Raw genomic sequence first — 16,345 nt, forward strand, 5'->3', positions numbered from 1 at the left:
CTCCACTATTTTGAACCCTCTTAACATCATCGTGTTTCTTTATGTGATAGTAGTAAACATTGACCACATTACCAGAATATTTTGCCACAGTTGGATAAGGTTCATTAGCTATCCATCTCAAAGAAAGCGATATGGAATTTTTGGGAACTTCGAGAGCTAGTGCAACATACGATATATTTCATAATATTTTAGTAGTTAACATTTAATTATACATCAAATAGTAGGTCTCTAGAGATTACCTGTGTGGATAGCCACCGACTGAATGTACGATTATGCTCTTCTTGAAGCCACTTTCTACTTTTATTTTTACCAGAATTGAGCTTAGAAAAAATATCCATATGTTGTCTATTATAAATGACAAAGTTAGTAGATTATTGAATAATCAAGTAACCTAAAACAGGAATAAGATGAAGATCTACATACTCGACATAAGGAAACACCTCATTTACATTTTGAAGGATATAAAGATGAGCTTGATCTAACTCATCCTTACTCGATCTGATAAAAGAAGCAGCTGACAATGCTCTATTAATGTTTGAATTCGCTTTCTTTGTTGATGAGTTTAGCCCAATAGAATTAACACCATATACAAATTCAGAACAAAACTCTATAGTCTCTTCAACAATATAATTTTCTCCAACACATCCTTCTGGTCGATTTCTATTTCGTACATAAGTTTTTAACACTTTCATGTATCGTTCAAAAGGATACATCCACCTCAAATAAATAGGTCCACAAAACTCAACTTCTCTTACGAGATGCACTATAAGGTGTACCATTATTGTGAAGAATGATGGAGGAAAATACTTCTATAAGAGGCATAGAGTAACAACGATATCCTCTTGCATACCCTTTATCTGAGATGAATCGATCGCCTTGCAACATATAGCATTAAAGGAGAAACATAGGCGAGTAATTGCAAGTCTTACATGTTTGGGTAAAATATCACGAATGGCTACCGGTAATAATTGTTGCATAAGAACGTGATGGTCATGTGACTTAAGTCCGTAAACTCTCAAATCTGTGAACGACACTAAACTTTGAATGTTTGATGAATAGCCTTTAGGTAATTTAATTTCTGATAGTACCTTACAAAAGCTCAATTTCTCAGCTTGTGTTAATGTATAACATGCGGGAGGTAAAAAGAATTTTTTCTCTCCTACTTGAGGGGCTAACTCTGATCTAATGTTCAGTTCCACTAAGTCTAATCGAGTTTTTATTCCATTTTTGTTTTACCAGGAATACCAAGCAATGTGCCAATAATATTTGTACATACATTCTTTTCAATTTGCATTACGTCTAAACAATGTCGCACATCAAGATACTTCCGGTATTCTAACTCGAAAAGAATAGATTTTTTCTTCCAATAAGTTGAAGTGCTATCTCCACTGTTCTTTTCTTTGATACTTTTCTTACTAAATGAATATTGATACTTGTTTCTGCAAGAATTTATTCCCTACTCAATGGTTTTGGACCAAATTCTAGTTCTTGTGCGCCATTAAAAACTTTCTTTTGTTTCTTCTTTTGTTTCCTATATGGATGATGGCGGGTAGAAACTTGCGATGCCCGAGATATGTCATCATCCTCTTCCCTTTTGGTAAATAAGTGGATGAAGTATTCTCTTCACAAGTTGGGCATGCATGATATCCTTTAACCGTACAACCACACAAGTTACCATACGCAGGAAAATCATTAATGGTCCATAATAAAATGGCTTTAAGCATGAAACGTTGTTCTTCATATGCATCGTAACATTCTACCCCATCTTTCCAAAGTTTTTTCAAGTCATCTACTAATAGAGCTAAATAAACATCTATGTCATTTCCCGGTTGTTTAGGATCAGATATTAGTGCAGTCAACATAAAAAGTTTTCACTTCATGCACAATCATGGAGGTAGATTGTACGTCACTAACATCATTGGCCAAAAATTATATCTACTACTAAGATCTCCATGTGGATTTACCCTATCTGTCGAAAGAGCAAGACGAAGATTTCTAGGTTCTGATCCAAACTCTGGCCACAAGTTGTCTATTTTTTTTTCCACGATAGGGCATCTTTGGGATGTTTTAATAAACCATTTGTTTCATTTTTTTTAGCATGCCACGTCAATAAATTGCTGTTTCTTTACTTCGAAACATTCTTTCAAATCTTGGAATTGGGGGGAATACTACATGACGTTTGCTGGGATATTCTTAGCCCTTTCGTTTAAATTTTTTTGAAGCTTCCATCTTGACGTACCACAAATGGTGCATACATTTTCATTAGAGAGTTCTTTTCTATACAAACAACAATCATTTCTACATGCATGAATCTTCTCATACTTCATTCCAAGAGTACCCAACATCTTTTTTGCTTCATAAGTAGAAGTTGGAATTTCATTAGGACTAGGTAATATGTCATGAATTAATTCCAACAACTCGGTGAAACTCTTATCACTCCATCCAAATTTAGCTTTTTAATTATATAACTTTAGCAATGTAGATATTTTGGAAAAAGTTTTACAATTTGGGTACAATGGTTTCTTCGCATCATCTAATAATTCTTCAAAAATATTGGATTTTCACTAAAATAGTTATTGTATGCAGCCTCAAACATTCCAATTGTGTCACCAACATCAACATCATCCTCATCAACTTCGTCTCTTTCACTAGTAGACACATTTTCATTGTTTCTCTTAATCAGTAATGATTCACCATGAAAAATATATGTCTGATAACTTTGATCTATACCATTAAAAAATAAATGTTCTCTTATTTTGTTTACATCTAGAGTCTTTGCATTAACATACTTCAAACATGGACAACTCATGACATTCGGTATATTTGAATGTTGTAGATCATTTTTAATAAACACCTCGACCCCTAAACCATACTCAGCTGACATTCTATTCATTTTCATCCCTGACTTATCCATGATTGTAAAATATGCAACTTAATCTACAAAAAAAAAAAAAAAATAATAATAATAAGGAAAAATTTAAAAGCATAAAATTATGATTGTAAAATATGCAACATCAACAAATTTAGAATTAGACTTTTAAGATAAGCATCTTATAAATATTACCTTGTCTTTGTTATTAATGTTGTTATGAAGTCCTTTTTGTGTCGGGTGTACCTTCTCCACTTGTCAATCTTTTTAAAACACGTCTAATGCAATCTTCCTATCTTCCTTCCAAATCTCCAAGATGATATAAATTTCCAGTTCATCAATAAATGCTTAAATGCTTAGACTTACTACCCTAGTTCATATGCATACAAAGAGCTTCTAACGGAAGTTTTAGTTCATTTCAATTGATATAGTAAGCAATCCATTTTTATAATTAAATACAATTTTGCGAGAGAAACCTTTGCCAAAATAAAAATAAAGGTTTAAGAAATTATTATTCCTTTAGATCGCAGTATCTCATAATTTCAAGATTAGATCGACATATTGATAAATACGCCAGGCACCAATGAACCAAAACTTGTGTGAAGTCAAGATAATATAAGAAGCTATAGTTGAAACAATGCTCAAATATCCAATGCCATAGTTGAATAAATTACTCATGAATTTGATGTTTACCTAATCTCTCCAAATATATTCTCTGTTTTGTTGCTTAAACACTAAGAGAAACAGGCTTATTCATAGGATAACGATATTTGTGATTCTTTGCTTAAACCACTAATCACGATAATAGAGTACTGAAATAGACGAAAACGGAAGAGGAAAAAAAAAAGTAAAATCCACACCTACAGCAAAATTCGATATCTCGAGCGCCATAGCTGAATGAATTACTCATGAATTTGAAGTTTACCTAATCTCTCCAAATATATTCTCTGTTTCGTTGCTTAAACACTAAGAGAAATAGGCTTATTCATAGGATAACGATATTTGTGATTCTTTGCTTAAACCACTAATCACGATAACAGAGTATTGAAACAGACGAAAATGGAGGAGGAAAAAAAAAAAGTAAAATCCACACCTATAGCAAAATTCGTTATTTCCTTTCGCCTTACGAATTATCAGCAATCAAACATTCAACGAACTCCATCGAGATAAATCAAAATTGAAGAAAAGAGATAAAAGGAGAGAAGCAACTTACCGAATAAAGCTTAAAGAAATGAGAAATGAGAAAGATCGGCGGACGGCGTGAAGAACGATCGACAGACGGCGAGGGAAGAAAGCTGATAACGAAGAGAAGGAGTGACGACGATTTAGGGTTATATTATTTAGTGTCGGCGCGAAAGGTAAGGAAGAGAAGGAGCTGCGATTAGGGTTATATTATTTAATAAAATAAGAAGAAAAAAAACATTACATCTTTAATGTCGTTTTAAATCGACATTAAAGCCCATCTTCAATGTTGGTTTAAAACCGACATTAACGATTTGTTTTTTTTTAAAACCGACATTATATATCTGATTTCACTTTTTTTAATCAACATTAAAACCCGAATTTCTTCTAGTGAGTAAATCAAAATTTGACCTATTTGGTTATGCAGATTTTGGATATTTATCTGATCCACACAAAACTAAATCTCAAACAGGTTATTTGTTCACATGTGGAGGGGCTGTTATATCATGGTGATCGATGAAACACACCATAACAACTACTTCTTCAAATCATGCTATTCTTGCAATTCATAAGGTTAGTCAAGAATGTGTATGGCTAAGATCAATGACTTAGCACATTCGTGAAACATGTGACTTGTCTTCTAATAAAAATCTTCCAACAATATTATATGAAGACAACAGTGCTTGCATAGCCCAAATCAAAGGAGGATATGTTAAAGGATATAAAACAAAACATATTTCACTGAAGCTTTTATACACTCATGATCTTGAAAAAAATGGCGACATTACTGTACAATAAATTTGTTAAAGGAAACTTGATAGACTTATTTACAAAGGCATTACCAATCGTAACTTTTGAAGATTGTTGCACAACATTGGAATGCAGCGACTCAGAGATCTTAAGTGATGTTTTCTTGAGGGGGAGTAAATATATTGTATTCTTTTAGGATATATATTATATGAAATATGTAATTTTTTTCCCTCTACTAGAATTTTTTCCCATTGGATTTTTCTTAAAACCTAACGAGACATATTTCATTTATATATGGATATTTAAAAGGGAGTATTATAAATATTGTAAAAATAGATGCCAATTGCTTAGTATCCTAAAAATCATGTGTCAATCTTCATGTTGTCCATGTGTCTTGTAGTTATTCATGCTTGGTGTTCATGTAAGATCACATCCTACTTGCAACTTTGGCTATAAATAGTGGTATTTGATGGATCTTAAATTCACATACATTGGTAAGAAATCCACCAAGTTTCCATTAAATTTTCATAATTTTAGTTATTTTATTTTATTATTATATTTATTTATTTATGGAAAATTCTTATAAATAAAAACATCAAAAAACTATTTACATTTTATAGCAAAAAATTCCAAAAGTGTTTTGTACTTATGAAACTTTTTGTTATAAAGTGTAAATATTTTTAAATATTTTTTATATTTAAAAAGACCAATTTATTTATTATTATATTTATATATTATTATATTATATTTTCTCTATATCCGTTGTGCTCCATTGTGCTCCTCAATTTCACAACATAAATATATTTATAAATATATATTTATATGTTTATAAATATATAAATATATTTAAATACCTTTTCCTTTTCTTTCATAGGGGAGGAAGGGAAAGTTTTATGTGAAAAAAGGCGATATATGGTCTCATATCTATCTCTCCTTGACTCCTCGGGTTTGGTTCGAGATATGAAGTTTGGTTATGACGAAGATCGTTAGGTTTCCAGAGAAGGAATGCTAATCATTCCGTATTCATAAAAATGAAACAAGAGGAAAAATTCTTCAATTGTACTCAGTTTCAAAGTCGAAATTCATAAGTCCAATTATGATATTAGTCAGAAAGGCAATTAGTTATATAAAAAGACAGCTAGTTTTATATATATATATATACACAGTTTTCCTCCATCACATCAACTCAAATCTCTCACATCGCTTAAATTATTTTAAATTTTAATTCCATTATAACTTGCCCACTTTTCCTTAAATTATATTCAAATTTTCAAATCTTATCCTTTTTAAATAAATCAATTTATTCCTTAGAATTCGAAACATAATCCCAAATAACTCAAGATAATTAAATAAAATTTACCGAAATTTTTAAATTGAGATTTTCTGTGTTTGTCAAAATTGTATATTGAAGATATTAAAAATTAAAGATTCTAACCACCTCGTATCATTAAAATAAGGGAGGAAATATTATTTTCACCCATTAACATTTTAAAAATAAAATAAAACTAAATAATTAAGATAAAATAAAAAAAAGAGCTAAATAATCAAACAAAAACTACAAAACATTTGCCTACTTTCATCATTTCTAACACACTCTATTTACAATAAAACTATCTCAATAAATATTTTATCTAATTACTTAACCGAATAACATATACACTCAGAAAATATTTGGCCCACAACGCAAATAATGAGATAATAAACCTCTTTAATAATTGGTGAACATGGTGGGTGAGTTTTTTTTATCCACCCAACACAACCCAATTTAGGGTCAAACATCCCCTCAATAATTTACTCTAATTATTAATATAATTTAAGCACCGTGTGTTGGACGAGTTCATTATATTAGTGAACCACCTTAAAGAATTATCTTCCCATCGGATTTGTCGTCAGCAAAATTTTATAAGAATAACGCATAAGCAATTTGAAGAATAGGACAAAATTGAAGGTTTTTTTGAAATCGAGATGGCCACAGCTATACTAGATAGTTGAAAATTTAATAAGACCAATTTAAAAAGAAAATGAAACGATATACCAAAACCAAGTTGGGTAATGCTCCAAGTTGCAAGTTGCCATAAATCTAGAAAAAGGAAGAAAGTTCGGTGATGAAAGGATATTAAATGTAGGCAATGTAGTATTTCTTGGCAAATGAAATTCATGGATGTACCTAAACCAGTAAAAAATCATGGAATGGAACAGTGATAAAGAAGCAATATAATCTCTCCGACTCCGATATGCCTCCTTGACATCCCTAAACGTCGCACTCGCACCCACACGGCTGTTACACTAAATCAAAGGTTCTCTCTCTCTCTCTTATTTGTTTCATTTTCCCTTTTCGAGCACACTAGAAATCAAAGCTACGACGAGAAAGGGTAAAAAAGGGTCAAAACAATACGAACCCACTGGAATTCTAAGTCTCCAGTCAATGCCTCCTCGGAGAACGACACGTCGTCTATAAGCTGCTCGGCGCGTTCCTACTTCAATTCTATATATTAATTTCTTAATTCAGTGTCGGATATGGATAAGGTTGGAATTTATTTCAATTTCAAGTCATCGAACAGGGGGGGAATGGAAACAAATAGAGCATTTTCTTAGTGTTAGAGACTTCAAAGTGTAGATGTTTCTATTTTAAAATTTTATAGTTGTATTCATGTTTATGTTTTTTATGTTTAAAACTAAAGCGGCAAATTCCGCGTGCCAAGCGCGTGATTTTAGCCAGTATAAATAAATGAGAGATATAGGACATGGTGATTGGTAAAAATTAGAAGAGGGGGAGATTTAGATGGCGGAAAGCGGGAGTATCAGCGACCATGCTGCATCGGAGCGGTGTTTCATGGAGTGGATGAAGCTTCAAGAGGACACCCAAGGGGAGCTTTTCGAAGCCCTCAACGCCGTCCAAAACAGAGCAAGTTCCAACCAAGAAGAAACCGAACGAGAACTCACCAAGCTTGTCGACAAGAGCATAGAGCAATTCCAAGACTACATTGATCGACGAATGCAGCTCGCCAAAAAAGACGTGTCGGCATTCTTCGCCCCTGTTTGGTGCAGCGCCAGAGAAACGTCCCTCCTCTGGATCGCCGGTTGCCGCCCCTCCGTCTTCATCCGCTTAGCATACTCCCTCACCGGACACGACCTGGAAACCAGATTGATGGAGTTCCTGCAGGGGATGAAGTCGATGGAAGAATTAGCGGGAGAACTGTCGCCGAAGCAAATGGAGCAGCTGGACAGTCTGCAGAGGAGAACAATTAAGGAAGAGGAGAGGCTGACGTCGGAGCTGGCGAGGGTGCAGGAGGAGATGGTGGATCAGACGGTGGTGGGGATTGCGATGAAAACAATAAAAGAGAAAGGGGGGAGTGAGGAACTGGAGAGGGCTCTGGAAAAGCAGGACGGGGAATTGCTCAGACTCATCCAACAAGCCGATAGACTGAGGATCCGTACGCTGAATGAGGTGACGGAGATTTTCAGACCATTGCAGGCGGTGTGGTTCTTAGCGATTAGTAAGAAGCTCCATCTCTCCGTTCGCGAATGGGGACAACAAAGCGATCGAAGGCACGGCAGATTTCATACTCCCTAAAAATAAAATCAAACAAATTTTGAAAGATGCTTTTTTTCGATGTATTAAATTTAAGACGCCTTTATTATTATTATTATTATTATTATTATAATATATATATATTAAAAAAGAACTTTTGCGTCATTTTGCTCGAAAGAAAAATACAAACAAATCAACATATAACATAACACAGCTCACTGAAAAACAACCTAATAAGTACAGAAGAGGGTAGAAATGTATGTGTTTGAAGCGATTTGGGGTTGATGAAATTCCAGAAGAAACCAAAAAGAAAAATGTGATTTGTTGGGGAAATGCTGTAGTTGAAGCCATTTTTTTTTAAATCCTTGAAAAAGACAGAAATAACCCATTTGCTACCCAGTTATGAAACAATAATATAATATTAATGTTAATATACTTTGACATGACATGCAAACACCACCTTATTACCTAGCCCAATTGTGAAATAATGATAAGGCACCTTTCCTTGGCAAGTTTTCCGTGAAATTTTAGACGGGCATAGAATTATATTATGAATCTGTTGAGCAATAGGATTGGGTGTCTTGTTCCCACACATAAAAGGGCATTGAAAAAGGTATAAGATACACTCGTTACTTGTAACATAGATGTTAAACTGAAAGTACATATAAGTATTGTAATAACAAATAAAAATTAATATCAAGAAGACAAATAAAGACACACAGAAGTTGATAATCTAATTAGATAAAATCTACTACTTCTAGAGATAGTATATCCAGAAAAGATAATCCATTAATATTAACGAGCTGAGCAATTACAATGTAGTACTTATCTGTAGTTCAACAACTACTACAATGACTCTTGTAGAATCGAACTCACAGATCACCTATGCTCTCTCTAGATGTGAGATTCCCTCTCTATAGAACTTAGGCTCCCCCTAAGTGTGTTAAGATTAATGTTGAGGTTTCCGACAATATGCAAGGCTCCTTTCCACCTCATTATCTTCATTGTAACTTAGTGAATTCCTTTCACTGAAAAATCTTAGATTCTCCTTAAGATAGAGAAATCCTTCTCGAGAATGAAGTCTTAAGATCCCTTAAGATCGAAAATCCCTTCTCTACTGCGATCCATTAGACTTCCTTTAAGACAAAAATTATCTTCAAGATTTTGCACTGATCAATTGATGAAATTGCATAGCGGAATACTGTGAACAAAGATCAAAACACGATGTTGTATAAATTAGCCACCAAGAAAATAAACTCTCTCTCTCACGATGAATAAATGCGACAATTCTAAAAGAAAGTCATTATTCTCTTTTTAAAAATCGTGGCCTAAAAGAAAATAAATTCCTCAATTAAAAATAATAAGTAATACGTAAAATAAAGAAAATCTCGGAAAAAAATTAATTTTACAGATTTCTTTTAGTTAAAATAAGAAAATATTCAATCGAAAATGAAAGATGTTTAAACTTTATTTATAAACACAATAAAAATTATCATAAATTATTTTGAAAAAAAATATAGACAATCAACAAATCTCCAAACGAGCATAATGAACCCAAATACGAGGCGGCCGCAATTTCACAAATTGCCAACTTGCACAGCTAAACCTCTCCTTCGAGGCTCAAACATTCATGTATGTGTTGCATTTTTTTTTTTTTTTTTTTTTTGCCTCCCTATTTCTCAACTATGCTCTTCCAAATCCTTTTTCTTTATTTTTTATTTATATATTTCATTTGTTGCACGTTAATCATGCTCTCTCCCTGCTACGTGGCCTCACCCTCTTTCGCATCTCCTCACTTCTACCCATTGCTTGACAGGTATTGCATTCCCAACTATTTCAATTTTCACCCCCAAAACTTATTAAATTGTATCCAATTCCAATTCTAACCTTCCTATAACATTAAATTATTACGATTGTATTTCTTTATTAAGTTTTCACTCCAAATTTCGCTTAATTTATGCGTTCACTGAAATTATCACACACATGCAAAACGACATTAGAGCTAAATTCTGTTTCTTGCAATTTTTAGTTTTCTAAAATTATTTAATGATTAAATTAATGCAATGGCCAAAAGTATTTTTTTGCCAAATTAAATTAATGAATATACGAAGTTTTTTTTTTTTTATATTACTTTCATTTATAACTAGTAACCAAATTATCATAAATTGAATATTGTAATGATTATTTAAATTTAATGGATGGTTATTTAATGGGAGGATGGTTTAGTAAATTTTGAGTTATTAAATACTAATTTTGTTATATTTGCAATATTTTTACATGATTTTACTATGTATGTGAGTAGCCCTTGAATCATTATATATAATTTTGTTTATGTCTAATTGTACAAATAAATTATCCAAATACTCACATGAAAGTTTCAAAAATGAGGCTAAGCAAAAATGAACTCAATGTCAGCTATTATTTAAAAAATAAAAAATAAGAAAAGGAGGCATACACGTGAGCGGGAAGATGGGCTGGCTGACGGCCCATTAGGAGTAAGGAAGTTAGGGGGGAAACGAAACTGGGGGCCTCTTTTACATCAATGCCATTATTTCTCCTTTTAAAAATCCAAATTTCCGTATATTCTAATGTAAATTCGAGGAACACAACGGTCTACGATAAAAATATTTATAGATAAAATATAATATAATATTAATATTAATAAAATAAATATCTATTAAAATAAATCAAACATAACATATAAATAAATAAAATAAAATAAATTAACAAAATATGAAATAAGGAATTTCTCTAAAATCTCCACTTTCTCCAATTTAATTTTAATAAAAAAATTGGTATGAGATATGTAAAGATCAATTCATCCAACCTAAATAAACATTAAGCAGTTAATTTAAGGAACAAATATTACAATTAATTTCATGTAATAAAATATAGCAAAAAATTAATTGCAAAATTAAAGTAGAAGAGTGATAGAAAAATTAACACCGAAAATTTTATAGTGGTTCAACATAATCGGCCTATGTCCATTTTTCAAGCTCATCTTGGGTACTTCACTAGAAGTCTTTGGCTCTTTCCATGACTTAGAGTCGAATCGCTACAACGTTTTTTTTCCGGGTGCAAGAACAAACCTAATATTTTCCATGGTTGAGGATCAAACCTTTACAACGACTTTTTTTTCGGGATCAAGAGCCACTCTTATAAAATAAAAAGTACACTTAACAAACTCTCTACAATAGTGGATTTATAAATTTTAGCTCACAACAAATTAATCCGCACAATACATAAGATATCTCTCTCAAGAATTAGATGAAAAGAAGAAAATTAAAGTTTAGAGAGAGAACAACAATTGTGACTTTGAGTTATGGAGGAAGTAGAAAATCATTGTTAAAATTTGGAGAAGATGAAGTGTTTTTTAAAAAAATGAGGAAAGTTGGTCAAAATCATATTCAAATTGGGTCATTGGATGTTGGTAAAAAAAAAAATTTGAATGGTAGAGATTTAAACTCAACTAACTATTAGACACATACAAAATATATATATATACATACATACATATATATATATATATATATATATGTCTTTTTAAAATCATTTCTTTTAAAAACCAACAAAAAGCAAATGTCATTATGTGTCAAAAACTAATCGTTATACACAAATATAAAATAATATTAAATTTATTTTCTTTTTAAAATCAATCCAAAAACCAAAAGCCCACACCATGTATCACTCCTCCATTGGTCCAAGTAGCACATTTCAATCGGTCTTCTTTGATGAGAAAAAAATATGGCACATCATCAGTTTGAGATTTTTCTATTAAGCTTGTTTTGCCTATATCTTCTTCGTTTAAACTCCAATTTAGATGATTCAAATTGTATCGGAATCATTGTTTCGAGCTCTGCGCAATACTTCACACTCAAATTGTCAACAAATAAAAGTAGGTTTATCACTATTAAAATATTAATTAATTATAATTAAATAATTAATTAAGGTTAAAGGCGAAAAAACTAACGCAATTAAATATCTTAATGTAATTGCATCCACCATTGGAGAATATGTCTCCTCATAATCAATACTAGATCTTTGTGAAAAACCTTGTACAACGAGTGTTGTTTTATATCTTGTGCCCACATTATTTTCCTTTCTTTTCCTCACAAATACCCATTTGTATCCCACAGGTTTGACACTTTCTGGTGTTCGGACTACTGATCTAAAAATCTGGTGCTTTGAAAGTGAGTTTAATTCTACCTCAATTGTTTCTTTCCCCTGAAGTCAATATTTTCTATGTCGACATTCTACAATAATTTTTGGTTCAGGATCCTCACTTTCAGATATAATATCAAAAGCAACATTATACGCAAAAATGTTGTCAATAACTACATTAGTTCAGTTATATCTTTTTCCTGTTATGACATAGTTTATTGAAATCTCATCATTATTTTTAGATACTTCACATTCCCCACTAGTCATGTCAAGGACCCGACCCCACGGAAAATTTTGCCAACCCTAGCGTACAAGTGACGCTGCATGCAAAATAGCATGTCTCCATACAGATATAGGAAACTTAGCTCTCATAAGCAATGGTTTAGCAATTAACTGCAAACGTTTTATGAATGATCCTGCTAAATCATTTTGTGTATGAACATGAGCTATAAGATGTTTAACAATTATCCTAATTGACATACAATAATTATAAAAAGCTTGGGATGTAAATTCACTAACATTATCAAGAAGAATGATCTTAATTATATAATCAGGAAATTGTGCTCTTAACTTAATATTTGAGCAAATAATCTTGTAAATGCAAGATTTCGACTTGATAATATGCACACATGTGACCATCTGCTGGATGCATCTATTAATACCATGAACTTGTTCTAAAAATGTAGATAATTCAGTCCATACTTTAGCTAGTGAGGGACTATTTATCAATTTTCTTTGAGAGCAAACATCACATTATAATTCATTATATTGAAGATTCTTCTGGCTCTTCAATGGATGTCCATTTGAATCCTCAATAATTCTTCTAATCATTATAGACCTTGCATGACCTAATCTATCATGTCGAATTGTAAATATGTCTAGATTCATGAACTTCAAGTTCATTGTTGCGTATGTTTCAATTACTTATATATGAGTATAATATAATCTATAAGATAAAGCAGATAACTCTTTCAATATATGTTTTTCATATGAGATAGTAGATATGATATAAAGATACTTCATATTATTCTTTCTATCAGTCTCAATATGATAAACAATGCAACATATATCTTTAAAACTAAGTAGGTTTCTCTTTGATTGACTAGAAAACAATGCATTGTCAATTGTAAATTTTGTTCCTCTATGCAAAATAATATTTGTTTTTCCAAAGTCTTCAATTAGGTTTTCAAAACCTGATATCGTATTGATTTTTACTTCCAACATTGTCAATTTGGAAAAATATTTTCAACTTGTAAATATTGTATGTGTAGTTGTACTGTCTGCTAGACATAAATATTCTTTACTCATCTTTGAGTCACTTAACATATGAAATGATCCAAGTTTCTTCATTAAAAGAAAATAATTATACTAAGAAAGCAACGTTTGGAATATACAAAGGTTAACATCTACTAAGAGAAGGAAAAAAAACATGGAGATGAATAAAAAAATATTAAATCTAGATATTTTCAAAGTAAAAAGAAACATTTGATGTTCTATCAATTCTGCCGATTTTCGCTTCAGGTGTTCAAAGAAGTCCGCCACATCAAAATTTGTCATATGGGATGAGTAAAATATGTCATTATCCTGGTATGCAAATTTTCTTCCACATTTTTCTCTTTTTCCTTCAAGGAGGCTTAATAGAGATCAATTACGTGTTTTGACGTATGACAAGTACGTTATTAATGCTCAATCATTTTGCATTAGAAGCATTTATCTTCAACACTTTTTAAACTTTTATCTTGTGGAGTTTTTCATTTTTTATCATTATTTTGTGTGGTTCTTTTGAAATTTGAATGACTATAATGACCACTAGAAAAATAATAATTATTTTTTCCTCTGCCACAGTCACGATCTCGACCGCGACCACGACTTCAACCACGATTATTAACATTCACAACATTCACTTCAAGAAATGAGGTTGGTTCCAATTGGTTGAGATTAACAATTTTTCATCGATAACTCGTTTTTTTTTTTTGGCCACGAGAAGACATGAAATTAGTTAGAATACTTTTTAAAACCTTTCTGTCGATGTTGCTATTGCATGAGCATATCCAAAATGTAGAGAAATGTCACTACAAGAAAATTAATTTTCATGACAAAATTTTAGCGAAACAAAAATTTCTATTGCTAAGAACTATGTTATAGCAACACATTAAAAATATATCTCAGAATATCATTTTTAAAAATGAAATTTACATTAGCGTCACTAAAACAATTTGTAACGTACTAACCAGCGCCACTAAATGTTAAAAACTTTTACCCACTTATTTACCTTGTCGCTTGAAGTAACAATATTTCAGAAGAAAATTAAGTGAAATTTTTAGACCTCTCTAAAAGTCTCTCTTGATTTTCCCCTCTTTTTTTGTTTTTCCCTCCCATCTTTCCCCCATTTCAATTTCCCCAAACCCTTTCCCCTTTGGCATCCATCTTTCTATTTCCTCGAATAATGTATCGTGTTATTTCGTCAATTCACTCTTCTGACATCCATCTCTCTTCTTAACGATTATCTTCTCTAACGTTCTTTCAATCTTCACATCCCCCACAGTTTCAAAGGTTTCTCTTTTCGGCATCTCTAAAAATCATCAATCGGTGAGTTTTTTCTCTCCTTGTCTATTTTCCCCTCCTTGTCTATTTTCCCCCTCTCCTATTCACCATCTTTGCCCTCTCAATTTATAAAAAATTCTCTTAAGAATATCAAAAGTCAATTCTGATGGATGAGGGTAGGATTTTGGGTAAGTGAAGTTACTTTACTTATATTCAACCAAAAACAAAATTTCCAAAAGATTCACGAATTTTTTAACTCAATTAACCCACAATCTAAGTATATATTCCAGCACATTATGGAAAAATGGAAATGCCACTCAAGAAGAATATCAACTATCAGTTAGAAAAGTTTAGAAATATGCAAATTCCATATATTTTGTAGAAATAAGAGATGAAAAACTACCGGATGTTAATGCATTTTTTCAACCCACAAAGTAGTGAAAGAAGCCATAGTTGGAAATGGCCAGTAAGAAGATAACTATATATAATGGTGTTCTTTCTTATGGATTAAAGTCGAAACTTTCCAGCAAAGATGGAATTGCCATTTATGTTTAATACACAAAAAAGAGAGACATGTTAAGAATTAGAAATCCTTTTATATTTGTATAATAATTTTGAGGGATAATTAGTAGGAGGAAAAAGAAAGAAAACACTTGCATTACAAAATTTATAGTGATAAAGTCTGTTGATCCTTTTAATGATTTGGATTAATATATTTATTGTGATTATTTAAGAGAATTCAAACCACTTTCCATAAGCATTTAAGCCCTTTTGGTGAAGTTTATTATGTAAAAACTCTTAGGTCCCCAATGAAGAGAAATAGCAAATAGCTGTCTGAAATGATGCCGTGTTGATTGTCCGCAACTCCCATTTTCATGGGTTCTTGAGGTTTAATCAATCTTGAAGACATTTCTGTTTCTTTTTATAGATTTATGAATGGATTTAGGGGTGATTTGAATGGCTAAATGAGGGTTGAGAAATTGTTTTGATTTCATTTATATTTTCCTATGAGAAGTTTTGCTTAAATTGAGGCTTGTCAATGATTAGTTGGTGTAATCTTCTGAGCTAGTTCTTCATTTTATCTATAAAAATGATCTCTTTATATTTTTGGAAGCTTTGTTTTCTTTGTACAATTTAGGTATTAAGCTCGTCATACCCTTAAGGAGTTTGAATATAATTTCGAGCTAGATTAATGTATTTTAAGATCGGCCCAAACATTTGGTTAAGATTACTGAACTAAGTTTGATCTCTACAACTATATTTTTGTTGTCCAGAAAATCTTGCAATTGTTTTGGGAGTACAATAAA

At 31.7% G+C, this 16,345-nt stretch overlaps 1 protein-coding gene and 1 pseudogene across 1 annotated transcript; one reads left to right on the forward strand and one right to left on the reverse strand.

Moving 5' to 3' along the window:
• Positions 1-371: 371 nt before the first annotated feature.
• On the reverse strand, positions 372-1,294 carry LOC150036995 (uncharacterized; annotated as a pseudogene).
• Positions 1,295-7,325: 6,031 nt separating this feature from the next.
• Positions 7,326-8,487, forward strand: LOC120074418 (protein DELAY OF GERMINATION 1-like). The gene has a single exon (XM_039027538.2). The coding sequence runs from the start codon at positions 7,584-7,586 to the stop codon at positions 8,373-8,375; it is 792 nt and encodes a 263-aa protein (XP_038883466.1). The 5' UTR covers positions 7,326-7,583; the 3' UTR covers positions 8,376-8,487.
• Positions 8,488-16,345: the final 7,858 nt, after the last annotated feature.

Source organism: Benincasa hispida, chromosome 3 (genome assembly GCF_027475165.1).
Source record: "Benincasa hispida cultivar pf3 chromosome 3, pf3_genome.v1.1, whole genome shotgun sequence".
NCBI lineage: Eukaryota > Viridiplantae > Streptophyta > Magnoliopsida > Cucurbitales > Cucurbitaceae > Benincasa > Benincasa hispida.

What these genes read in the sequence shown, in the direction of transcription:
- LOC120074418 (XM_039027538.2), top strand. Translation starts at nt 7,584, where the DNA reads ATGGCGGAAAGCGGGAGTATCAGCGACCATGCTGCATCGGAGCGGTGT.